Below are 26,603 nucleotides of genomic sequence, written 5' to 3' on the forward strand. Positions count from 1 at the left end.
AACAAAGTTCGTTGAATGTGTTTGTTCAGGCGCGAAAACTAATGATCAAACAATCAATCATATTACATTAATGTATACATGTTACAAATATATTTATTGTACACTTGAGGATGAACGTGACAATGGGTTGGTGGAGGATGTAGCGGCCATGGATGTTACAAGACCCTCACTCTTGATATAGAGTTGTGCGACAAGTGTCATGATCAACTTTTGTCTCACCTCCACAATGTCCTCCCACACCAGGAAGATGCTGCAGTCCAACTTGCGTCCAATGTTAATGATGTACTGCGCGTTCAGCTTCCTGTCCTGCTCAGACTCGCCGGGCGTCACCACCGAGTAGTTGATGCAGCCCTTGGACATGGCCTCAAGCAAATCGATCAAGAACAGTCCATTGCCAATCGTTGGGTCCTTGAATGAATCGATCGTCCTATGATGCGCGCCAGGGGGGCCACTGCTGGCCACCTTGTGATTGGCCCAACGTATTGTGTCCGACTCGGTGACACTGACGCCGCTATCCTTGCGCAGGATCGACAGCAGATGGTACTTGCATGCCTGCCATATCAGTGCCAGCGTCAACTTGCGGTTACCCTCACGGATGTCCCTTCCACCAATGCCAACCAATGAGAACTTAAGTGTCTTGGCTACCTCAATACCAATGTTACAATTCTCCAAGCACATATAATTATTGGTTGGCGTCAAGTTGACCAACTTCCAATTGACCGAGCTTGGTTTGATCTTGTTGAACATCTGTTTGATTGATTGATTGATTGAATGAGTGAGCGAGTGTGTCCAAGATGTCCAAGGAGGAGTGTTCAACAATGTATACATACCTGAAGAATGATCAAACCATCTTGTAGGTCTTGTTGTAGGTTGTTGACGTATGGTGTTAGATTGAGTGAGTTGAGCCACATGCAGAACGCACGCTCCTCTCTGGTACCATCGACATCGGACAGATCAGACAACTCCTTGGCGAATGTCAATGACTGGCTGTCCACTGCCATATCAATACCAATGCCCTTATCCGACAGGAATAGACTGGCTACAAACAAGTATGCAAGCTTTGGATTCCTCTGTTTGATTGATTGAGTGATTGAGTATGAGTATGATTGTGTGAAGCAAGGTGACCTTGCTTGGCCCCAAGGGAGTACATACCGATCTCCATGTATCAATGCTCATCCATGAGAATAGGTTGAATCTGTTGGTGGACTCGTCCACAATCCATTTGTAAAGATCAGATGGCTCTGTCTCTGTGCTGGGTGAAGGTAGTTCTTTGTCCAGGATACACATCAACTTGATGCAATTGATTGGATTCAAGATGATGTCTTCCAGTGAGTCTTTGTTGGAACTTGGAAGCGCAAGGTGGTACTTGAGCCATCGATGTAGTAGTTGAGAGGGACTGAGCGCGGCAAAGTGTTGAGGGTTCTCTTTGTCTGTCCTGAGTGTAAGGAGACTGGGATAGTTCCTGATGTTGATTGATGAAACGAGATGTACGCGGACTAGCTGGAATAACAATGATACGGCCACACGTGGATCCTGGACAACAGTCTTCTGCGTGTCATCATTGATTATACATCCAATGGCGCGTGCCGAGTTGGCCACCAGGCTGAGGTTCTGCATGGCCTCGATCATCCGGCTCGGACGCTGATTCATCACACGCGTGTCGATCGTGCCCTCCTTGGCCAAATTGACCAGCTTGCACAGCAGCACACCATCGTAGATTGAGAAGGCGATGTGCTTGGTGGGGTCGATGGGGAAGACATGCTCGATGTCCTCGCCTTTCGGCAGGTGATGGTTGATGTACTTGATGAGCGGCAACTCCTCCTCGATGTTGTAGTCCTTGAGCAACTGCTCAAGGTTTGGCGCCTCGAGCGCTTGCTCCAAGACCTCCTCGCTGCTCTTGGTCTTGGTGCTCAGATGCGTCAGCTGTTGTGATAGCTCGCGCACCAACTCGCCATGTTTCCTGGTCTTGTCCTCCATCTTGATCTGGATCTTGTCCATGCGGTACTTGAGCTGGCTGTTCTCCTGTACGAGCGTATCGTTGTTCTCCTTCTCATTCTGCAGCTCAACGAACAGCAGCTCCTTCTTGGTCTCTAGCTCCATCAACTGCTGCTGCACGGCCACCTCTTGCTGATGTATCGCGGCCTGCTGCAGCTTGATCTTGTCCTGTGCCGCATCCAGCTTGTCCTGCAGGTGTTGCAGCTTGCCATCGATCGTGCTCAATGTGGCGCAACTCGATGTCTGGGCTGCACCCATCGCCTCCTGGAACGCTTGATTGAGTTGTTCGATCTTGTGATTGAGTGCAGCGATCTGTGCGTCCCTGGTCTGACAGTCTTGGTCCAACTTGGCGATCCTAGACTCATGCTGCTCGCTCTGATCTTGATGTGAGATGGCCTGCTTCAGCTTGGAGTTGAGTGCGTTGATCGAAACAATGTGCTCGCCCAACAGTGTGTTCTTCTCCTCGCGCAGCTGATTGATCAGGGCCTTGTCTGCCTCGCGACCGCTCCTCTCCAGTGTGATCTCGCTCTGCAGACTCGCGATCTGGTTGTCCTTGTCCTTGCTGACCTGCTCCAAGTCCACTCGCAGCTTATCCAATTGCGTCGACAGCTCTCTGGCATTGTCCTCCTGCTGTCGCTGGCTCTGCTCCAAGGCCGCCTTGAGGTTACGGACCTCCTTGTCTCGGGCTTCCCTTGCTGCAATCTCTTGATCGCCTTTGGCCTTGAGTTGATCGAGCTGGTGCCTCAGCGACTCGATCTCCAACGCGTCCGATAGGTGTTGCTGATTCATCTGTGTGATCTCGCGGTCATGTCGCTCTTGTAGCTCGGCCAGCTCCTTTGTCGAGTTGTCGTTAATGAATGCCGTCCTTAGCTCGTCGGCCATGGACATTGTGTGCGAAGGCTTGGGCGTCTTGAGTAAGTCAATGTCCTCTTCAAGCTTGGCGTTAATCATCTTGGCCTCTCCCAGATCGTACTCCAAACTGGCGATCACCTTCTTGAGTGTGCCAACCTCGCTGTCCAACTCCTCAATAGTGCTGCGCTCGCTTTCCAATCGCTTCTTATCGTAGGTCGTGTACTTGTAGATCGAGACGACGCACACCAACATATACAGGGCAGCCTGCGGGTCGTTCAGGGTCTGCGCATCGTCAGTCGTGTTGTTCGATTCATTCGATTCATTTAGCGTGCGGATTGTGCTGCCCGTGCTGCCTGTGATCGCTTGTTGCTGCTGGTCGTCCTCCAGATACTTGATCAGTGTTGCAATCAATGATGTCTCACCGCCAGTGTTGCTGGTCAACTCAGTCTGCAGACGGCGCAGCAGGAAGCGAGCGTTCGAAAGTACTTGGTGGTTGACGTCGCTGGGCATGGTCACCAGCAACTCCTCATTCTTCATCAGCTCCTCAAAGGCCGACTTGATTATATGCTCTGGCTCCGTGAGCAAGGCCTGTGAGCTGCTGGCATCCTGTAGTTGTTTGATACGTGCTTGCAGCGCTGTGTTCTTGAACTTGAGCGCTGCCACCTTGGCCAGCAGTTCGTCGTATCGCAAGGGGTCCACGCTGTCCTCCAGCGCATTCTGCAATGTGTACATCGATGAGTTGAGGTTCTGGTTCTGCGAGGCTAGGCGGTCGCGTGTCTTCTTTAATGCCTCCTCGGACATGTGAAGATCCTCGACATCCTGTTTGAGCAACTCAATCTCGCGTCGCTGTTGATTGATCGTCTTGGCCTTCATGGGTGAGTACTCGTTGCGCAGCCACTGTTGCTGATGATCCAACTGCTCCATGAGCTCGGCCTCGCGCTCAATTAGCATCTCGTTCTCGCGCACCGCCGACTGGATGCGCGATGTGAGCATTAGGTTCTCTGTGCGAAGGCGGCCATTGTCGTCTGTGGCACGCTCGATGCTCTCGGCCTGCTTGATGTGGCTTGCTCGCAGTGCCTTGATCTCCTCCTCAAGCAGCTCATTCTTCTCTAGCAGTGACTTGCCAATCTCTGCAGCGATACGTGTATCCTCCTCCTTCTCCTGCAGGAGCTTCTCAGTCTGCTCCAGCTTGGCCTTTGGGTCGAGATTGAACATCATTGTGTATGACTTGTACTTGAGGGGATGTGGCGTGAAGTTGGCGGGTGACTCCTTACTACCGCCCATCAGCGGCAGCTTGGGCTTGTTGAGTGAGGAGTAGCTCTTGGTGCGTCGACGGTCCATCATCTCATGGCCGTTCTCAGGCGTCGAAGGTAGGTTGTTTGTGTCTGAGCTGAACTGGACCACTTTGATTGTCGGCGCAAGGTCGGCAACATGTCCCAACAGGTCCTCGTTGGAGGTGAATGGCGAGCGTGGAGGCGAGCGTGCCACGCTCAAAAAGTGTGCTTGGCGATTAGTGTGCACGACTGTGCCAGGCGTGAAGTGTACCGGCCGCGTTGAGTCGCTGGAGGTGTCGCGTGTCTCTGGCGAGACGGCTGTGGGCTCGCTAGTTCGGCGAGCTCTGAAACTCTTGGCCAAGCTGCGCTTGGCACTGATGGTAGAACTGCTAGAGATTGGTGTGGTGGATGCGCTGCTCGAGTCTGTGGCGGCCTCCTTGCCGAATATGTACAGTGGCTTGAAGTCGCGGCGTGTAGCGGAGCGCAGTCGTCGCAGATTGTCCGACTCCAACTGAATATGATCCTGTGTGGCGCTGTCTCCCAGCTGTTCCAAACGCTTCTTTCGCTGATATTGATAAGTGATCAGTGCATGATAGTACTGATTGAACCATTGTTTCATCCTAGTTGATCGATCCACGCCACCATCGTTATCATCATTTCCATCAACATATTCTCCAGAGTCTATTATCTCAATATCTTCGTCATCATGATGATGGTTTTGTTGGTGTTGTTGTTGGTGTTGATGTTGGACATCATCTTTGTCTTCATCATTGTTATTATGTTTATCGCAGACCATGTAGTCGCCAATATCTGTTAGACCATTGTAGTGGCTATCATGGAATAGTGTGGCGCCAGTGAATTTGCTGATGTCCAGCTCTGGCCTATCAGTTTCCTCCATTCTATATATGATCATTGTGAAGTGTCAGTCAATATATTGAGTGATTTGATTTGATGATCAATCATAACAACATACTAATATCTATATCTATATCTATATCTCTATATCTCTATCTTTATCTTATCTCTTTACTATTCATTCATTAATTCAACGCGCGAAGACACCTTTGATCAATGATTGATGAGAGTGGTTGGGTGACTGGACAGTGATTAAAGTGGCAAGTTTCGGACGTGCACAGTAATACTGTTTGCAAAACAACCTCTTGGATTGGGTCGATCCAGATCAAGCCTCCCACACACTATTTTTGACCAACTAACATACACACACAATCAAATCAAATGATTTTTTCATTGAAAGCCCCAATCACCTCACGGAGAGAACCCCACTGCATGACACGACATTTGACAAGTGTAAATATTATTATTATGTACAAGTAATAACTCTTTATTCAAAACATTGGATATGTCCAAGTCCATGTGTATCAGAATGATGATGATGACAAACATCTAGTATGTTTCTTGCCAAGGTCCAAACAATCCCACCATATGTCTGATCTGAGGGGAGGACCTTGACTGACTGGACCTGGATTGATTGAATGAATGATCTGGACTAACTGAGGTGCTGAGACGTAAGAGAAAGAGGGAGTTGAGGAGGGGGATTGCTTCATCGACTGGAGCTGGTGGTGGATGTTTGTTGTTGCTGTTGTCTCTCAATGATGTTGTTGCCAGGAGCAGGTGGGAGGAAGAGGAGGGGAATTGGGGGAGTGGTGGATTGGCGCAGGTCTAGGACGTCTTGAACATTTTGAATATGCCTCCAATGCCAGCTGCGTAAGGTCGGTTGCCAGCCACTTTGGAGTTCTGAGCATTGATGATAACCGAGTAGCTCTGATTGTTGTAGACGTACTTGACAAAGTATACGGGAAGGAATACACGCTGCGAGGCCACCTTGACAATGGCCGTATCGACAAACCTATCCTTGATGACAGTGGTGCTCGTGCAGCTGTCCCTGATGCGCGACTCGCACAACTCCTTGTCCTTGAGCATGACCTTGACCTCGCCCGAGCGCCTCCAGGCGGTGGTCTCGTCGCAAAGGAAGGGCAGCGACAGGGTCTTGGCCAGGGGTGGCGAGGAGTTTTCAATCGAAGGGATATTGGACAGCTCCCATGACTGCACTTGGATCAACAGGTCACGCTCTATTAGCGAGCTGTTGGCGATGGTGGCGTGGTGGTACCTATTGGAGAAGACGGTCTCTTTGGTCGTCCACAGCTTGTCAAAGTTGCTATAAGAGTTGACCGAATTTTTGATAGGCGAGTTGGGTGCAGAGAAGGTGGCGCCGTATCTGGTCTGCGTGTGTGCTTCAAAGATCCAATAGGGCAGGTAGACGGGCTTGATGTATCGCATCGAGAGGTTCTGGTTGAGATCGGATGGCGCGAACCACAATGACTTTATCCACTCGCGGAATATGTTGGCGCACCTCTTCCTCGTCACATTGAATGGCAAATAAATAGGTGGATCAAACTCGTTCGGTGTGAATGTATCGACGTCAAAGTCTTCTTGGGTGTCTGTTCCATCGGACACGATGATCGTGTGACTCTTGCTCCTGTCTGGGTGCAGCTTGTCGCAGCACGACTTGCACAGATGCACCTTGCACGTCTCGCACTTCCTCGTGACCTTCTTCTCGACGCAGTGATCACAAAACTTTGGACAGAGATCAAAGGCCTTCTTAACATTCTCGCATATGTTCTTCAAGTCTCGGTTGATTGGCAGTCCCTGTACGCCCTTTTCATTCAGCATGGTGACAGTACGACAGAGAGGGCATGTGATACTCTTGTCATTACAACATTCCTGCAAGCAACATGTACAGAATGAATGGAGACACGTCAGCATCAATGGTCTGTCAAGTATTTCGAAGCATACTGGGCACTGGATGTGATAATGAATGGATTATTATTAGTATTGTAATACAAAGTTGATTGGACAGGTCATCGATGACATACCTTGACATCATTGGTGAGTGATGAGAAGAACTTGAAGAGACTGGAATTTGTGCTGTAGCCTTCGTCACCACTGCTGTCACTAATGTCTGACTCTCGCTTTGCTCCACATGTGTTTGAAGTGTTCTTGACCATCATCAAGGTGCACATCAAAGATGGCTGTAAATCAATTGCAATCATTTCTTTCTCTGTTCGGTAGTGTTGTATTTACAATGAGGTAGGTAGGTAGGTGATTGGATTGATATTTATATATTATATTATATATGTACAGGGTAGAAGGATTGTATATATGTACAAGGTGAAGGGGTTTACTCTAAGGGCGGAGAGAGCTGTTATCGGAGAGAGAGATATATATTGTTGCGTTGGGATATGGATAGAGATATATTTAAATATTATATATTATATTATATTGTTGTTGTTGTGATCGTAGTCGTATAATATATGTACAAGTAGTTGTTGTTAACCAACTAAGGTAGATAAAAAAAGATAAGGGTATATATTATACAAGATGTTCTTCTATTCCATCACTGTCTATAAGTTCCTATGTCCTCTTCTTCCTCTATCTAATTCTGTCTATGTTGCAATGAGACTGTTATTCTGACTTTTAACAAACAATATTGGTACTATGATATAATATGATATATGATATATATATATTTATAGATTGTTTACAACAACAATAACAAGTAGTACTAGGTTGTGATTATAGTAGTAGAAGTTGTAGGAGTAGTTAGCGATGATGTGTTGTTGGTATTGGCGTTGTGTTGAGTGAGTGTGTTAGTGATGGAGAGAGAGAGTGAGTGATTTGAAGAGACAAGGGAAATGGAGAACGGGAGGGAGTTGTTTAGGTTGTTGGGTGGATAGATTGATTGACTGGATGAGAGTGAATCAATGATTGTGTGTGTTCGTGTGTGTATGTGACCGTTAAAGGTAAAGGTTGATGGATGAATAGATGGGTGTTGTTGATTGATTGATTGATTGAGTGAGTGGTGGGATAACTGTGTTCTCACTTCCACACTATTGCTCTATCCTTCTTTCTTTCTCTCTTTACGACTATATACGCCCTCTCACAATTATATGTTGTTATAATATAAATTTTAAATATATTATATTATGTATATATATCAATGTATGTATGTGTAATGTATTGTTTACTTCTAATAATATTGTTAATATGTGTGTGGGGATGTGCGTATCTATGTGGATGTCCCTTACTTTGGAATTGATCTTTTCACTCCAATAATATTTATTATTAATATAATTATAATTAATTGGGTCTACTTCCAAACACAAACTTCCCATTTTTCCCAGCCCTGAGCTGGTTCACAAAGAGACTCTCTCATCGACACACCCATCCAACAAACACCACACCAATCGCCTTTTTTGGTCGAAGAGTCAGGTGAAGGTGAGGCTTCAACTGTTTCTCATTGATGTTGATGATGGGTTATTGCTTGGATGCCACTCATTCACTCAAAGGCATAGCACACAACAACTGTTGAATCAATGATGTTGCTGCTGGTTCAGTGTCAGTAGCAGTGTCGACTACTGATACTCACCTCATACAACTACCATTCTGAAACATCACATCATCATAGTTTTGCCCTATCACTTATCTTTTAGGTGATTACTATCCATCACTTCGTTTGGTAAATGATCATTCTAACCTACATTGTACAATGCATGTTCGTTGTGTGTGTATGTGTACAACTTTGGCGAAAGAGTGGACCCATGACTTGCCTCATTCCCTGACTAAAAGTCAGACACATGAGTGAGCAAAAAGATAAGAATGAACATTATTATTGTTATTGTTATAGTATAAGTTAACATACTAACTGTAAATACAACAAACAAAGATATATCAATCAATGTATTGATTATGCTACAAACAAACATCCAATCCACCAACCAATCAGCGATCTGTTTACGATGAGAATTCTCTATCTCTATCTTTACTTGGCAACATTACCCGATTAACCAACTTAGCGGCTCTGGATGGACAACCAAACCATCCCAAACCATGTCCATCTTGATGTCCCGCTCATTCATCAATACTTACATGACGACCATTTTTAGAACACACGATCTCAAGATCATTGAGTATCGTTCATTCATTCATTCTTGCATTCATTCACACACAATGATTCGTGCTGAATAAACAGTACTCCATCTTTAGCTTGGTATGTAGCATCGTACACATCACAGTGTTTGGTGAATCAAAGGTACACAGCACACTCTGAACCATCAACAATCACCAGCCCACAGGCACACACACACAAACACGCACATCAGGAATTAAATGAATTTGGATAAACCCATCTCTGGATGCTTGGCTTGACCCATCAAATAATATTATTTTAATTATTTTGATATTTAATTGAAATTACCTCTTATCAAATGTTGATGATTATGATTGTTGGTGATGTGCGTTGTGTTTAAACCAACCTGTATGAGTTCACTTCACTTCTGCACCTTACACAAACACAACAATAATATATAATATATATAATATATAACTTGTATGTATACATTTCATTCATTCAATTCAATTCATTCAATTCATTCAACCATTCAATCAATCCTTCAACTCTTTCATTTCCTTTCCTTTTGACCCTTTGACTCCTTTGACCTTTTGTGAGATTGAATCGTCAATATACTCTTTCTTCTTCTTTCTTGCTTCAAAATATATGCCTTGTCGATGTCCATGATCAAGCTTTAAAGAGTGAACATTTACCCGAGACAAAGGACAAAGGATGAACCCGGAAGATTATCCAAAGGATGATATGGACTTGGAAAACAAGGATATAAAGACAGAAGAAGAAGAAGAAAGAAGAATTGATTGATTGATTGGTCATCGATCAAATGAAATGCGAAAGATAGAATGAATGAATGAAGGAAGGATGGAAGATGATATTAAGATTGAAGAAAGATAACTAACATATTACTTGTTCGTTCTTTCTTTTCCCTTTGAACCAAGAGTAGCTTTTTCCTCCCAAAACCCCTCATATAATCAATCATGTCCTGGCAATCATACGTCGATACCTCCCTTGTTGGTGCTGGTTTTGTTAACGCCCTCATCCTCGGAACTGATGGCTCCACCTGGGCCACCTCAAAGGGCTTCGCCTTGAAGGCCGGTGAGGAGAAGACCATCGTCGCCAACTTCACCTCCCCAGACAAGTTCACCGCCAACGGTATCATTGTTGCCGGTGTCAAGTACCTGGCTCTGAAGACCGACACCCGTTCCGTCTACGGAAAGCAGGGAACCGGTGGTATCGTCCTCGTCAAGACTGGCAAGTGTGTCCTCATCGCTGTCTACAACGACAAGTTGACCCCAGGTGCTGCTGCCAACATCGTCGAGAAGCTCGGTGACTACTTGATCGACGCTGGTTACTAAATAGTTTCCTTCAAGTCCTTCAAATACTATTCTACTTTGCTCAATCATACTGTATTCTCATTAGCTTCCCCTCCCCCACGCCACAGGTGTTGTTCCTAGACAACATCTATGTTCTATCCCCGTACATATAATAAACCTAGTGTTACATTAATAATATAAATACCTATTATACCTGATTGTCAATGTTCTCAATCTTCTAAATCAATCAAACTTGCATTCCCAAGTCATTCCTTTCCTAAACTGGACACCAACATCATTCATTTCAATCATGTTTGTATTGTTCATGTATGTTTGTATGTGTGTGTGATTGAGCCCGGGTCTTTATCACTTGTGGAACATTCTGATCAATGTTCGCTCATACATCACTTCACACTCATAGATTCCCCCGATCACTTTGAGGAATAGGGTGGGGTAACTTGAGATAAAGGTCTATTCAAAAAGTACACATTATTGCCCCGCATCGCGAGAGTGATAGAGATAGAGATAGAGATAAAGATAAAGAGAGGTGTACATGTAGTAACAACATAGAGATAGATAAACAAACAAACAAAACAAACAAACAAACAAACATAAGATAAGATAATGTTCGAATTCACCAAATTGTTCTCGTTGGAACATGATGTTGTGACGAGAATACCTGCTGAGCAGTTGACACCAGAGGTCAAGGCAATATGCCCAGTGCTCACACAACCAAATGATATTATAAACAAGAGTGGCAGTGTTGGCATGATGGACATTGGCTACGTCGAAGGCACCAGCAACAGTAGTAGTGGCAATAGCATTGGCAACAGCATTGGCAATAGCATTGGTAGTAGTAGCAACAGTATCAGTATGACAATGTTGAGTGGTAGTATAGGTATTGGTAGTAGTAGTGGTATAAGTACAAGTAGTAATAGTATCGGAATCATCAACAACAACAATAACAATAATAATGATCAACAATCGTACTCACTCAATGATATCAAGAATCATAACTTCAAAATGGCTTCGTCATTGTACACCGAACCACAGAAGCAGCGATACAATACACCGCAGGCACCCATTCGAATCGCCAACAGCAGCAACAACAACATGAAACATCTGTACAACTCACAGGGCATTGGCGGCAGCTATCCTAGCTCATCATCTCAGAGGTTCCCCGACACACCACCAGTGTCCTCATACATCCCATCCAGCACACTACAGCACTCTGCCGACACCAATGACATGTCCTCGGAGGACCTTCATCACCATCATCAAGTGGCAGGCGTCAATGTTGATGAGAATGATATCAATAGCGTACGCTCATCAGCTTCAGAAGTCAACAACAGACTATACGATGCCTATCCAAGCAGGAGTGTCGCAGAGATCATTGATCTGCGAATCATTGGTAGAGACAACAGTGGCATCTTCATTGTTGCAAGGCTTGGCATGTCAGAAGTATGTTAGCCTCATTCATTCAATCATTCATTCCTTAGCAACAGGCCATCAACTAACTCCACTTGTCATTCATTCGTTCAATCATTCCAGGGTGCGATCAAGACCTTTGTCGATCTGATCGATATCTATGCTACACAGAAAAGGCCAGAGACTATACTCAAGCTCAGCAATGGAAGTGGTAGCATCATAAGTGCATGTCTTAGCAATGACTTTAACAAGTCACTACTGATATTCACAGTCAAGTCTCCGTCTCCCGGAGACAGCAAGCAATATGGTATGAATGATTGATTGATTGATTGATTGATTGATTGAATGAGCGAATGACACTTACACCTGCCTCGCCTTGCCTCCACCCTTTAGTATACTCATCACATATACATGAGATCAACAGGAAGTCATCAGAGCTTCACAACTTGGAGCTTAGCTCACGTCATCCATCAACATACTACAGCGTGCTTGTAGAGAAGAGCTACTTGCATCTGCTACTCTTACAGAATAATGAGAGCTATACGGTGAAGCTGCCGATACAGCGCGACTGCAATGGTATCTTTTTGAACGCAAGCCACGGCAAGCAGGTGGGCAAGCGTAACAACATCTTTAAGAACTTCTACTGGCATCAGTACGACGAGAACACACAGACACTCTACGCACTCCAGTATCAGAAGCTCAAGTCACTCAATGATCCCTCTGACAACCTGTTCCGCGCGTGGAATCTGCAGACGGGCAAGGCCGTGCTGCTGCACGACTTCTCGCTGCCACTCTACATCGCCACCAAGATCTCGCCTTCCTCTCCCTTCCCCTTTGCCATCAACAGCCAGCCCGAACAGATTCATCAGAACATCCACATTGTAAATTTAAATGGTGTAAGTACCTTGTGCCGGCCACGCGATCACGACGACCCATCCAGAGTGCTGACAACCCTCTCCAATCATTCAGACTGGACTATGCCTGTGCCATCAAGAGGAGTCAACAAACACATCGATCAGGATCAGTATATACTTGTTGCATTTGAAGCAATGGATACGATATGCTATACCGCTCAATGATATAGAGGGAGGATACTTGTCCATTCAGGTCACACGAGTGCTGTTTGATTGTGTTGGCAACCTGCTAATGGTCTACGTGCCTGGCAAGTTCCTGCAGTTTATCGATTGCGCTGATCACGAGCCATGCTTTGGCGCCACACTCTACTTTGATCTCTCGCCACCACCTCGCATGGACGACACTGCCTCGGACACATTATCAATCCGTGCACGACCCTTCCCCAGGCATCTAAGCACATCTATCGTGCCCTACTACCTCACCAACCATAAGGATAGATCAAAGCCAGGTATGTATGCGTGTGAGTGCAGGATGGAGGAAGGAGGACACCAACTTACTCATTCACTTCATTAGATCAATACCTCTTTGACTATTCACGTGGTATTCTGTACAAGTATCAGTTCCATAAGGAGTCTGTGTCGCGACTGTTTGACAAGGACTCGCAGTCATTGTTTGCACTGGACCCTGGAACGGACATCAAGGTGCTACATCTGGCCAACATTCATATGAACGACAGTAGTTTGGTCAATGACATTCTATTAAGGGTTTCCAGTGAGCCTTCACTGATCACACCAGAACTGTTGCGAGAGTACTTGTTGGGTGCGACATTCAGGGCACTAAGCGACATCAAAGTTGATCCACACCTGCTCCAGATGCTACCAATGACCAGCAATGAGGGACTGGACACAGGATCGCTGCTGAGGATCGACGTCGAGTTGACCGCCATCACATCGCCACTGCCAAACTCATTGCTCAGGAGCAGAGACGACAGCAACAAGAGGAGACTAAAGACATTCCAGTACGTCAAGTCAGAGGTCGTTGTCAAGGACTCTGCCACGCCAATGGGCTTCATCAAGAACTTCTTTAGTGATTGTAAGTTGATTGATTGATCTATCGTTCTGTTTGGACCACTCTAACATCATCATCATTGGCACACATATTAGTCAGCGGCAATCGACAGGACACAACATCACCTTTGTCACCACCTTTAAGGACATCATCCTTGCCGCGAGCACTTGTCCAGTTGACCGTGCCATTGGAGGACTATGAGGAACACTCGGCTGTGGAGTACAGGTCATACCCCGTGTGCATGGCCGACTATCTGGCGCAGATCACATCGACCAAGGAGCCACGCGAGAAACTGATGGAGCTGGCACTGGCATTCCGGAATGCCCAAATCAACTCGATCAATGATCTCTACTCCACACTACGCACCAACATATTGGATATGACTGCCAACCAGTATATGCTCATTCACAAGCATCCCAAGAAGGATCAGATGTTCCGCACGATGGAGAAGCTGTACATCGCCATCGAGGAGCTGGGCTGTCCTTTCCCTAAGGACTTCTACTCACACTTTGCCGTCCTTGGCTTCTACTGTCTGCCTCGTCTTGTGTTCCTGCAGTATGTGCAGCGTGGTGTGTTTGTTGTGACGGCCAACTTCATCGATGAGCTGTTCCGCTACCTGATTAGCTCCAAGAGCAACGACGACTACAACTTTGTCTGCCAGCTCGTGCTGCAACTCAAAGACTCGAGCAAGATGGTGGACTTTATGAAGGAGCGCTACGATATTGATCCAACTCAACACAACTTCATCCTGGAGCATCTGATACTCAAGATGGTCAACAGCATCGAGGCACCCAAACAAGAGGCCGACGCCATGGGTCCAGATCTCTCGCAGTCCCTGTTCATGCCACTGACACTCTTCCTCAACTATCTGGAAAAGGGCCTGTCGTCGATCAGTAGTGTTGTCGGCACACCTGGCATCAGCTCGCCAACCAGAGGTGGCCAGTTCTCGCCGCCCCTGCCGACCAGCCCTTCACGTCACTCATTCATGGCGTCGTCGATCTCCAACTCCCCAGGTGTCTCATTCATCCACTCGCCCTACGTTGATAATGGCAACCAGGTCTACGTCAAGCAACAATGTCAGAGAGCGATTGAGCAAATGTTGGACGAGGAGAAGATCACAGTGGCATCAGACAACCTATCAACATTAGACATCAACTAGCCCAGTAGTTTGTTCAACATGTAAATAACAGAGGATAGATAGATAGAAAGGATCAATATATAACACAGTAGTGAGCTTGGTTGCTTGCTGGGCGCAGCAAGATAAAGGGATATTTATTGGAGTGGGATTGGAAAGGGAATGGATGGTAGAGGAAACATCCTGGCGCCAGGATGCATGTGTGAATTGATGGCTTAAGATTAGGAGGGATGGGTAGAGTGTTGGTTGTTGCCATTGGAGAGGGAGGAGGATAAATATACAGTGGGTTGGGTCTGTTGGTTTGGCTGGCAGCTAGCTGGCTGGCTTTGTGTCCAACTAGCTTGTGTGGCGGTGTCGGGATTGTCTGGTTATTGGCAGGCATTTGTTGTCTTTGCGTTGTCGTGTGCGGTTGTTTGATTATTGCGTGATGTTGTTTATGATTGATGATGATGATGACGAGTGGACGACACATTTACATCTTGCGATGCTTGTCATGCTCCATCACCCAGCGAAGTGGATTGCCGTTGGGACTCATTATGGAGTTAGGCTGTGGGGGAGACATGTACTGTGGATGCTTGACGTAGGTCATCATGTTCTTGGGTGGTTGGTACTGTTGACCCTGAGCCAGATAGGCCTGGTTGCCAAGCGCCAGCTGGTTGGGCATGCCCATCGAGGAGACGGGGTCGGGCAGGTTCAGCTTGGGCAGCAAGAAGTCCTGGTTGACCGCCGAGAACATGGGATGCATGCCATAGCCAAGGTTCATCTGTGAGCCATAGTTGTTCCATGGGTTGGACTGGGGCAGGTCGTTGACCTCACGTGGTGTGCTTGGCGAGGGAAGATGCTGGTATGGGTGCGGCAGCTGGCCCTGATGCATGTAGGGACCGCCGGCGGCCTGGTCGGGCTGGTGCGCAGCAAGGTCGTCCTCCTCCTTGTTTGAGATGTATGATGTCAGCGGCGCAAACGAGTTGACTGGCGTCAGCAGCTGATTGATGGAAAACTGTGGTTGTTGTTGTTGTGGAGGAGAGGAGTGCATCTGGTTGGGGTACTGGAGCTGCAGTGCCTGTTGCTGCTGCTGCTGTTGTTGCTGTTGTTGTTGATGATGATGTTGTTGTTGTTGATGTTGTTGTTGCTGTGCGTGATGGTGGTGCAGGGGTGCCTGCTGTGACATGTGGTGCTGCTGCTGTTTCAGGTGGCCTTGCAGATGGAGGTCGTTGGCGCCGGCTGGCTCATGGTCCAGCTTGACCTTCTTGGTGGTCTGCTTGATGCCATCGTCCGACGTCAGCAGCGACGTGTTCCTCTTGTGTGAGCCGTTGGCCAGGATGGAGGGGTTCTTCATGATCATGCTCTTCTTGTTCTTTAGGATGGTGATCTCGGCCTTGGCACAGTCCTCCGCTTCATTGTTTGTGTTTTGTAGCGTGGCCTCCAGGTTCTCAATCATCTTATTCAAACTCTTTATCTTTCTATGTGGCCATCTGGGGATTCCATTGCGTCTACATATCTTCTTGAGCATTGTGGCGCATATTCCAAGTTCCTTGGCCACATCATTGATGGGCATATGGAAGTACTTGGACAGATGATTAAAGTCAATGTTTGATGTTTGTGGCATTCTAATAAAGTGATGAACAAAGTTAGCATATCTGAGTTTGCAAAATAGTGAGTTGAGTTTGAATCAAACAAACTCCAAACATACCTGTGTGATGAGTGTGTGATTGTTCTTGTATCCAAAATGGGACGTTAAGGTTATTGACCGGGGTTAAAGGTTGGTTGGTTAAAGAATCTCTGTTGGGGAATAAGAAGGTAATAGGCATAAAAAGGTATAAGTATAAATGTCAATGATGATGTCCAGGAGCGAATGGACAATGATGCCTCTTGGCAGCTTAGAGGTGAGAGAGTGAGAGAGTGATGCTTGGTTGGACAAATGCTTATTATGAATGAATGGATGGAAGGGATAGGATAGGGTAGGTAGTATATGATGGGATGGGGATGGGATGGGATGGACTGAATTGTGATTTGTTGTTGTTGATGATTGTGATTTCCTGGAGTGTCCGATCGCATGTCCAGGGACAAGACAGACAAACAAACACGAGTAAACAAATGTCTAATGAGACTGTTGGATGTTGGACGGCCAAAGAGACATTACCTTTTAGTTAGGATCCAGTGCTTGTTTGGAAATGAATGTGATAATGGGATGCTTTGTGCCTATTGGTGTCAACTCTGGATTGATTGATTGTTTGTTGATTGATTGGTTGGCTGTCAAATGATGATGGTTGAAACGCGTTAATAATTGGATGCGTGTGTGCCTGTTTGATTTGATTGAATGTTGTTGATTGATTGAAGTGATTGAAGTGATGTGATGTGCACGCGAAGTGRAAGTGATGTGATGTGGACGAGTGTGAGTGCCTCTTGGAGTCCGTAGGGACAAAATACGGTAAGGTAGTAGATGCGAGTTGGAATTGGCGTAGACAGGTCTATGTCTGTCTTATGTTGTATGTATGATTGTTGTTGTTGTTGTTTGATTGATGGATGTGGTGTGTATATTGGTTGTTGTAAGGACGTACGTCTGATGGTTGGTGGGCTATAGGCACACGTGTGTGTCTGTGTGTGATGTAAATATATATCGCTAAACTAAGAAATGATTGATTGACTGATTGATTGATTGATTGATTGATTGGATTGACTGATTGTTTCGATAACAAAGGGATATATATATATATGTGTATGAGTGTAATGTAATATATATATAATATATATTATGTGTTGTGATGTTTGGTTGTTGGAGAGTTTGGAAGTGACGCCGGCGGAATGTGATGTGGAAGGCGATTGATTGCTGTTTCCGTTTTAATCTTTAAATTGCGTCCAGCCACAGAGGGTTGAACCAAGTGATGGTTGGCTGGAACGACGTCGTTGGTTGGTTTGTGTTATGGTGTGTTGTGTGTTGTTGTGTTGTTGATGGTGGTATATATTATTATGTGTTTGTTTGTTGTTGTATTATGTGTATGTAAAGGGATACAAGTATGTATGTGTGTATGTGTGTGTATGAGGGAGAGAGTGTGGATTGTGTGTGTGTGCACTACGACACTGATCTTGATCAAACCACCTCTTTAAATTAAACAGTTACACACACAGACAGTCACAGTCACAAAGGCAAAGACACACATACATAGTGTACAGACAGACAGACAGCCAGATGAGGAGGGTGTGATGGTTGGTGGATGTTGAGTCTCGTTGATGTGATTGTGAGGAGTTGGCGTGGGGTATTGATTTCTTGCTGGATCACACTCGCACGAGCTCACGATCAATCATGCAAAAACTAAAAAAAAATAATAAATAGAACAGTGTGTGAAGGGATTTGATTGGGCTTGCGGGGCAGGCACACACAAAGTGATTGTTGGGGTGCGAACGATCACAAAGATAGATTGTGTGTGTGACTGTATTAAGGCTATGCGTGGTTGGGGGTACCTTGCCTTGATTGACCAGACAAAGCAAGAACACAGTCGAAACACAATCAACGCAACAAGCAATGTGGCAACAGCGACTGTTTGTGAGGGAGTTGTGGATAGATGATAGAGATGAAGGCCTTTGCTCATGAGAACAATGGACCAGAGATGCGACCTACCTTATGAAGAAGGTTGTTCGGATTGTGGATAGAAAGGCTAACTTTGGGTTAAAGAACAGTGAATGATGGATGTTTGAAAAGGGTTTGGAGGTCAGTCATTCATTCTGTCAATCAGGCATGTGAATATCATCCAGTTTGCAAACTGGTCTCGGGTACAATGTCGCGCGAGTTGTTCATGTTGGGGGTGGAGTGTGGTAGGGTCGGGTACTGGCCTTGTTCGATCATTAAGTTGATCGGTAAGGCCGATCCTTTGAACAACAGGTCCCACACATGAACACACGTGCTCACTTGTGAACAAACACGAATTAATAATAAACAAAGAGTTACAAACCTGAAGTGTATATTTGTTTGATGGTTGATCGAATAAAGGTTGCATGTTGAAGATTGCGGTTTGTTTAGATGAGAGGACACAAAACTGTATGGAAGAGAACAGTCATAGTCTTGTCGACTACATGAAGGAAACCCTTGTGATATTGATTTTTTGGGAACCCAACAGCCACTCCGCTCATATGCTCCTTGAATCAAACACACACAAAAAATGATTAATTAATTGATTGGATTGTTGGTGGGAGGGTTCGAGGGTTGTTGTTGTTTAGTGAATCATGGGTTTGTTGATGTGATGGTGTGACTGTTGGTTTGGGAACCAGTCGATGTTATAAGTGCCGACAACGAATAAATGTGTTTCATTGCATGTTAAAATAAATATCCAACATCAACAACAAAATAAAATAATATCTTTTGATTGATGGTGATTGTGATCTACCCGATTCGGGTGGATGTTTGAGGGTGGCGAATAATGGATAGTGTGCATAACTTAAATAATAATATTTACCTTTCGTATTACTTGTCAATGTAACAAAGAGAGAGAGTATCTCAATGGATTTGAAAAGAGTTAAAGTGGTAGACTGACTGGACTTAATTGAAGGGAGGGTCCAATGAACTGTCAATGACTCTGAGGGTATATTGCCAAGTATGTCAGGGATGAATATAGGTGATTGGATAGAATATGAAATGTCGTCGAAGACGAGTGTTCACTGCGAATAAATCGATTGGAATTATAGTAGGTGTGTGTGTGGCTGTCGATTGATGCAAAGGCTAATTAATTAATATTGGAATTGTGTGTGTGATACTTATAAATATATTATATATAAATAAAGTATTATTATTATTATTATTATTATCACTGATGTAGATTGGGTATGATGTAATGCTTGAATAATGAATGGACATCCACATATTGAAATTACAATGAGTTGATGTGTGAGTGTGTGATTAAGTAAGCAAGCAAGCAATGGCTTACAACAAACCAACCAACCTATCCTATCCATCAACCACCATGGTACCTTTGCAGGAAAGGCCCTCCAATATGTATCGGGGAGGGCATACCATGTTCATTTCCAGTTCGATTATTAATAAATCGACCATTCTGTCTGTGTGAGTGTGTGTATGACAGAGTGTGTGTTGGTGATGTGGATGTCCATCCATTTGCGGCGGGTACATGACCATCTCCATCATGCCCTGTCTTGGACGTTGGGTGTGAAAGGGTTTGTCGATGAATGTTTGGAATGAAGGGGTGACCCCCGAATTTTGATTGGACAATTTAAAAAAAATCCAAAGCAAGTTCCTTTCCTCCATGGGTCTCATTGGACCAATGAAAGGTTATGGAAACTTGTTGACACAGTGTCAATTCAATGATTAACTGCTTTCACTCTTCTATCTCTATGTCTCTAATATGTTACCAGACACAGGAGGTGGACTAAGAAGTCCAAAGTAAACAATGCGATCTGTCAAATGATCACCCATTCAAGTCAATCTGAATGAATGAATACATTAAATGAATGAATAAATGAATGAATATGACACATGAATGACATAATAATGTTCTGGAACAAGATGGACAAATGTAGATATTATGTTGACAATGATAAAATGAATGGAAGAATGAAAAATAAATGTTGGGGAAGATATATAGTGTAGTATAGTTACTTACTTAATTATAATTATTTTTAGATTATAGATTAGTTTATCGTGTATAACCTTTAAGTTATAATAGGGGCGCGACTGTCTCTTTACAAATGATTGAATGATTGTGTTGTTTGGATTCAGTTGGGACTGACTGTTGTGAGTTGAAATAGGCAGTGATTGAGTCGACTGAATCAAACACTTTGGACTGGTATGAAATGGATTGGATTGGATTGGATGGATTATAGTGTAGTGATCCAAAAGGTGTAGGGTTGTTTGATGTTGTTGTTGTTGTTGTAATCGATCACTCGATGTAGCTGGATGGTAATATATAATGGGGGCTAGATTGATTGATTGATTGATTACCAAGGCAAGGCATGGTTAGGCATAGTACACACCACCATTCACATTCATTCATTCATTCAAAGTAGAGAGAGAGATAGTGAGGTTAACAAAGAAGAACCTAGGAAGATTCAGTTGGTGATGATGATGACGACGATGATGGACTGATGGAGGGTATCAATCATATAGATGTCCCTGTTTCCCAAGCTCACACACACTCTCACTCAATCACTTTCATTCATTCATTCACACCACTACTTTCAAACACAAATACATAATCACTCTCGACCCAGGTCATTGATCAATCACTCGGGGTGTGATCAGCTGATCGAAAGGGGCTTTCATGAGGCCAGGCACTCACAACACATGGGTGTTGATTGATTAATTGATTAATGATAACCCTACCATGTAGTATGGGCACTACCTAATAGTGTAACACTTAAAGGTGAATGTAGGGAAGAAGGGCCAATTGGAGATCGACTTCAATCAACATTTGATCTGAGTCAATCAATCAATCAATCAATCAATCTGTTATAAGTGTGTCATTGTATCTCGCCAACAACATCACCTGGGTGATACATGCCTCACATACTTGGACCTTTAGCTGGGTGCAGGGAGATTGAGTTCTGCTGCTGAACTGTTTGTTGTTTGGATGAATGAATGAATGAATGAAAGATCGAATGAATGTCAAGTCCATTCATATTGGTTGGTTTTCCTTATAAATGGTATCCTATCATCATCTTAGGATATAGAATAGTGTGATTGTATCTCATAGTGATGTGATGTGATTGATTGAATGAATGATTGTATACATTATTATATCATAATCAATCTTATAATTATATGAATGAATCAATGAAAGATATTGAATTGGTGTATGTCGATTTCAGGACAACACCAGTCTGGTCCTGTCCAAACAAATGTCTGACTGTCGGACAATGAAATTGATCATCATCATTGTGCCACATCACCCCCCGCCCACCAATCCCCGACGACTTAGAGACAAGAATTAGATTGTGCCAGTCTTTGTAAGGTTGAGGTCTTGGACAGGCGTCGAAATAAATAGATATTTCAATAAAGTACCCGCAACAAAGTATCCAAGATTACGACTTGCAGATAAACTGAGCGATGTTAAGTGTTGTACAACGACAAATGGTTGAGAAAAGGTTATAACACGAATCGCATTAAGGTCTCTCTGCCAAGAATGGACTGGACTTGTTGTCCTCATGTACGACATGTCATTACTGGGGGATTCATTCTTATCAACCTAAGCTTGCATTCATCCTATCCTATGCACTGGTAACCAATCGAGGCAAGATAAGTAAGTAAGCATTAATGAGCATGTAATGTTATGTGTACATGTATTGCAATTAAACAAACAGATAACCTAACATTATATATATACATAGATACATACATAGTACTTAATCAATCAAGTCAATGGTCATCAGCAGTAGTGCAGTAACATTAATACATATATTACAACGTTTGGTTGTTTGTGTATTGTTGGGCATCATCTGCCTTACAACAACATTCAAGGATGACGCCAGAGGAGTAGGAGGTGTCGACGCGATGATTCAAGTGATGAACCTCACACTGTCCCAGAAAGGCTTGGTACAATTCGTACCATCACAATCAATAAGATTGATGATACTTTATAATACAACGAATCCGATCACATCGTTCAACATCACATGTCCCTCATTTGTGAAGCCACCCAAGGTCCAGATCGGCGTCTTCTCCATGGTGCTCCAAACTATCACCATCGACATGTGGCTGTCGGACAACATACGCATCGACTACTCGCCATACTCCTCCACCGACAATATGCCCTCCACGCTGATAATGACCTACATCGCGGATACCAAACCGGCAATCCTCTCGCACGCAGCCGTTGCCCGCCTCAACCAAAATACAACCTCATTCGAAGCACTGGTCCGGTTCGGCTTCTCACAAGAGGTCGAGGACTTTAATTTGGTCTGTAACACATCGGCACCGATACAGCTTGCCTGCGACCTGGTGCTGGCTGGCCCAATGTCTCAATCGCCACTGTACATCGTACGACTGACGCCTCTGGCCAAGCCTGGCGCGGTACTTCGTCTGCCGTCTTCCGTGGACATCAGCTACATGCTACCCCCGGGCAGAGCTGCGACCACACAGACCAATGTGGCGCTGCGTCTGGACAGCTTGCAATCATTCGTCAGTGATGTCCAATATGTGATCGCCAACAACACGGTGGTGAGCGAGCAGTTGGCCGAGAACTACGTGTACACATATGTCACGGCCCTGTCCAACAATCGACTGGTATATTTTGATCATTCGCTTGGCCGTCCCGTGTCGGCCGTCCAGCAACTGCTTGGCAACCCAGGCAACTCACTGCTCCAATACCGAATGCCCTGGATCACATCGAACTCCTCATCATTTGGACTGTTCTCAATGGCCACGACGGTATCACCATTGGCCAGTCCGATAATGTACACGAGAAAGTTCATCAAGCTACTAACATCGATGACGGGCAACAGCGATCTCGTCAAAACAAACGTTATCGATATGACACTGCTCATCCCGGACAAGCTTGCCAATGTCTACGTCTATGGCAAGACCTTGCCCTTCCCCTATGGCTACCCATCGAGCTCATCCTACCATTCAGACAAGTTCACTTTTGCCATGTCTTTCCCGACCACTGTGGCGCAGGTCCAAGTCCCCGTGACAGCCTACCATGGAACCGACATCTATGTCGGGGGCGGGATTGTCTACAGCATCAAACCGAACAGTAAGGATGTCGCCCGCCCGGCCCTCACTTCACACTCATACATTTACTGACACTCTCTCTCACTCACTCATGACATCCCATCGCCAACAGCACCTACGATTAACGTTCCTCATATGAACTCATTCGTTGTGGTTCCAACAGGTCCTTATTCATGTATTGTTCAGTTTAGCATTACTTGCGCATTGGGATTCTTGAAGGCAACCACTTCTTATGGACAGGTGATTACAACCGCTGACTTGGTGTCTGGTGACCTCGTCAATGGAGTGTACGAGGCAGAATTGGAGATGCCAACCACAATGGACTATCTACCAAGATTCAAACTGTCACTCTACGACACCAAGATGATCGAGGCATCATTCCTCGAGGGGATGCCAATCAATCAAAACTTTAACACTCAATTGACAAGACTTCCATATTGTATGTTATCACGCAATCAGTTACTCACTCCATCAATCAATCAATCAATCATACTTACTTTGATCAATTACATATAGTCTCACTCGATATTAATACGATCCAGAGCTTCAGTTTCCAACCCAACAACTTGGATGTGAGCAATGGTCCAAAGAGCACGACCCTTACCATCAAGGTGCCCACTCCTTGGAAGACTGGTGCACCTCGTTTCCAACTGTTTGTTAATCAAGGCGTTGAGTCAAAGGACTACATATTCCAGGGTTATTATGATGCCAATCAACAATCTTATATCATTCCGATTACAGTCCGCGAGCGACTATTCACAGGACCCGTCAACTATGTCATCCACTCTGACCCAACCCCCTTGACCCCATCACTACTGGCTTCCAACCCATCCATTGGGGACAATGCTTACCTCAATGTTGTTTCAGAATGTAAGTGTTGTTACACCTGACCCCTGCCTTGGATACTAATCAATCAATCAATATAGTTGCCGACTTGATGGGACCGATGGTGGCCAACATCACTCAAATTCCATTCGCTACTGGCGATAATTATTACTTGTGGTATGTGGCAATCCAGGACTTGGAGTCTGGCATCAGGAATGTGGAAGCCTACGCTTGGACGGATATGTACCCAGTCATTCAAAATATCACCAGATTCATTTCGTTTGTCGGTGGGGATGCTTTCACCGGCATCTACGCCATCAAGTTCTTCCCCAATCTCCAACCGCCAATGGACGTCAACTACACACTGGAGCTGATTCTCACGGACAATCTAGGCAATCAAGCCTCGTCATTCAAGAACTACACCAACCCCGCACCCAACGTTGATCCATTCTTGAACATTATCAACACGCCAATGTACTCTCTGCGCCAATACACAGTCCCTCGCAACTCGAGCATTGTAGTCACAACACCGCCAAGTGCTACACAAATGAAACTATTGAATCCGGCAGCGACAATCAATGTGGCATCAATGACAAGGAACATCAGCATGTCCTTTACCCTCACCACCTCTGCACAATGTAGCATCACCAGGATCTTAAACTTTAATGTCGATCATAGACCGATTGTATACATCCACTCAGTCTATGGCGATACCATTGCCGTCCCAGCTGTGTACACTACGAGCATTGCGGACACCACCACAGGGTGGTCCATCAATGAGCAGCTGCCCTATGGCTTTGGCGCATATGGTCTGACAATGTCGATCTATGGCGTGCCCGACTCTTGCTACAACTACACCTCAATCCCATCCGTGCTGATGCTTGATTACATCAACATCACGACAGAGTTCAAGTTGACAGGCCCCGTCATCCTCTCAGCGAGCGACATCACCAGCCGTGGTGGCTTGCTCTCCATTCGCGGCAAGCAGTTTGGTTTCATCAACTCGACACAAACAATCCTGATGGTAGACTACACAGGCAATGCGACCAGCTTCCAGCAGGTGCCAACATCCTTTGTCAGTGGACCACTGGTCGTTGCCAGTATCTCTTCGTTCAGCAGCCCGTCCATCCTGATCAAGGTGATCACGCTGGGTGTCGAGTCCAATGTTTACAGGGTTGTGGCCTATATCGCCCCACCTCCAGTGATTGTCCCGACACAGCGCCCAACAACACCCCCATTGCACAGCAACCAGACATGTCCGGGTAGCCCACCATGTAGCAACCAGGGTCGCTGTGTGAATGCTCTCTGCGTGTGCAACCCGCCATGGTACGGTCCAACATGTGAGTCAGAGATCGTTGACACACCCGTCGAACACAATCCCAATGCACCAACCACAAGCTTTGACTTCTCCACCGGCGTGTCCGTTGTGGAGATTCAAGAGTTGACCAGTACTGGCGATATCTTCCAGCGCTATAACCTGACATCGACTTGGGAGTACTCCAATGTTACAACCAACTATGGCCAGACATTCAACTACGTCTCCAAGCTGCCGACCAGGACACCCTCCAGCGTGTTAGTTCGCGTCGACTACTTTAACGTGGAGGCCAACGTAACATTTGCCAACAAACTATATACGATGCGGCCATCCACCGTCAAGTATTCAATCTCAATCACCCAATATCCGTTCAACTCCACGGTCAACACTCTGCGCGTCCTCCTCACGGCCTCAATCAACAACACGATCGACGACTGCTCGTCCAGCTCGGATGTCGGACAGATCAACAGTCGCGTCCAATGGATCAAACTCAATGTCCGCGGCCACAGTCTGTACGGCCGATTCATCGACACTGGTGTTGTGGACGGACGCCCAACCATCATTAACAACATCCTGATGAATGGTAATGGAAATGACAACAGTACAACCGATGGCCAATCAATTATTGCTATGGACATGCCATACTTCCGCTTCACGGGCATGATTGATCCCGATTTCTCCGTGTTGGTGGACAAGAATTATAATGCCAACAAGTGTTCTAGTAGTAGTGGATTGAGCAACGAGGCCAAGATCGCCATCATTGTTGCAGTCTGTGGCGCCGTCTGTGTGGCCCTCGTCATCGTGGCCATACTCAAACGAAGTGAGATCAGAATGGCCGCTAAAATGCTCAACAGGAAGCTGAGGCACAAGCAAGAAGTCAAGATGGACAACATGTAAACCATGTTTACCCAAACAAATAAACCCTTACCCTTTGTGTTACTAATA

General features: G+C 45.4%; 8 protein-coding genes across 8 annotated transcripts; 4 read left to right on the forward strand and 4 right to left on the reverse strand.

The window, feature by feature from the left end:
- Positions 1–93: 93 nt before the first annotated feature.
- On the reverse strand, positions 94–5,019 carry SAMD00019534_075830 (hypothetical protein; the record flags this gene model as incomplete). The annotated part of the gene is made up of 3 exons (XM_012897280.1): positions 94–747; positions 831–1,070; positions 1,153–5,019. The coding sequence occupies 3 exons, from the start codon at positions 5,017–5,019 to the stop codon at positions 94–96; spliced, it is 4,761 nt and encodes a 1,586-aa protein (XP_012752734.1).
- Positions 5,020–5,804: 785 nt separating this feature from the next.
- SAMD00019534_075840 (hypothetical protein) lies at positions 5,805–7,192 on the reverse strand (the record flags this gene model as incomplete). The annotated part of the gene is made up of 2 exons (XM_012897281.1): positions 5,805–6,941; positions 7,016–7,192. Coding segments are annotated over 2 exons (1,314 nt in total), but the record flags the coding sequence as incomplete, so codon positions are not given.
- A 2,833-nt stretch (positions 7,193–10,025) lies between these two features.
- SAMD00019534_075850 (hypothetical protein) lies at positions 10,026–10,403 on the forward strand (the record flags this gene model as incomplete). The annotated part of the gene is made up of 1 exon (XM_012897282.1): positions 10,026–10,403. The coding sequence occupies one exon, from the start codon at positions 10,026–10,028 to the stop codon at positions 10,401–10,403; it is 378 nt and encodes a 125-aa protein (XP_012752736.1).
- A 582-nt stretch (positions 10,404–10,985) lies between these two features.
- On the forward strand, positions 10,986–14,871 carry SAMD00019534_075860 (hypothetical protein; the record flags this gene model as incomplete). The annotated part of the gene is made up of 6 exons (XM_012897283.1): positions 10,986–11,822; positions 11,913–12,096; positions 12,183–12,685; positions 12,759–13,152; positions 13,218–13,736; positions 13,808–14,871. The coding sequence occupies 6 exons, from the start codon at positions 10,986–10,988 to the stop codon at positions 14,869–14,871; spliced, it is 3,501 nt and encodes a 1,166-aa protein (XP_012752737.1).
- A 448-nt stretch (positions 14,872–15,319) lies between these two features.
- On the reverse strand, positions 15,320–16,453 carry SAMD00019534_075870 (hypothetical protein; the record flags this gene model as incomplete). The annotated part of the gene is made up of 1 exon (XM_012897284.1): positions 15,320–16,453. One exon carries the CDS (start codon positions 16,451–16,453, stop codon positions 15,320–15,322), a length of 1,134 nt encoding a protein of 377 aa, XP_012752738.1.
- A 1,361-nt stretch (positions 16,454–17,814) lies between these two features.
- SAMD00019534_075880 (hypothetical protein) lies at positions 17,815–18,066 on the forward strand (the record flags this gene model as incomplete). Its single annotated transcript, XM_012897285.1, has 2 exons — positions 17,815–17,859; positions 17,962–18,066. 2 exons carry the CDS (start codon positions 17,815–17,817, stop codon positions 18,064–18,066), a joined length of 150 nt encoding a protein of 49 aa, XP_012752739.1.
- A 1,254-nt stretch (positions 18,067–19,320) lies between these two features.
- On the reverse strand, positions 19,321–20,719 carry SAMD00019534_075890 (hypothetical protein; the record flags this gene model as incomplete). Its single annotated transcript, XM_012897286.1, has 2 exons — positions 19,321–19,494; positions 20,453–20,719. Coding segments are annotated over 2 exons (441 nt in total), but the record flags the coding sequence as incomplete, so codon positions are not given.
- Positions 20,720–22,207: 1,488 nt separating this feature from the next.
- On the forward strand, positions 22,208–26,555 carry SAMD00019534_075900 (hypothetical protein; the record flags this gene model as incomplete). The annotated part of the gene is made up of 4 exons (XM_012897287.1): positions 22,208–23,540; positions 23,631–23,957; positions 24,035–24,388; positions 24,445–26,555. The coding sequence occupies 4 exons, from the start codon at positions 22,208–22,210 to the stop codon at positions 26,553–26,555; spliced, it is 4,125 nt and encodes a 1,374-aa protein (XP_012752741.1).
- Positions 26,556–26,603: the final 48 nt, after the last annotated feature.

This window comes from Acytostelium subglobosum (assembly GCF_000787575.1).
Source record: "Acytostelium subglobosum LB1 DNA, scaffold: scaffold15, whole genome shotgun sequence".
Classification (NCBI taxonomy): Eukaryota; Evosea; class Eumycetozoa; order Acytosteliales; family Acytosteliaceae; genus Acytostelium; species Acytostelium subglobosum.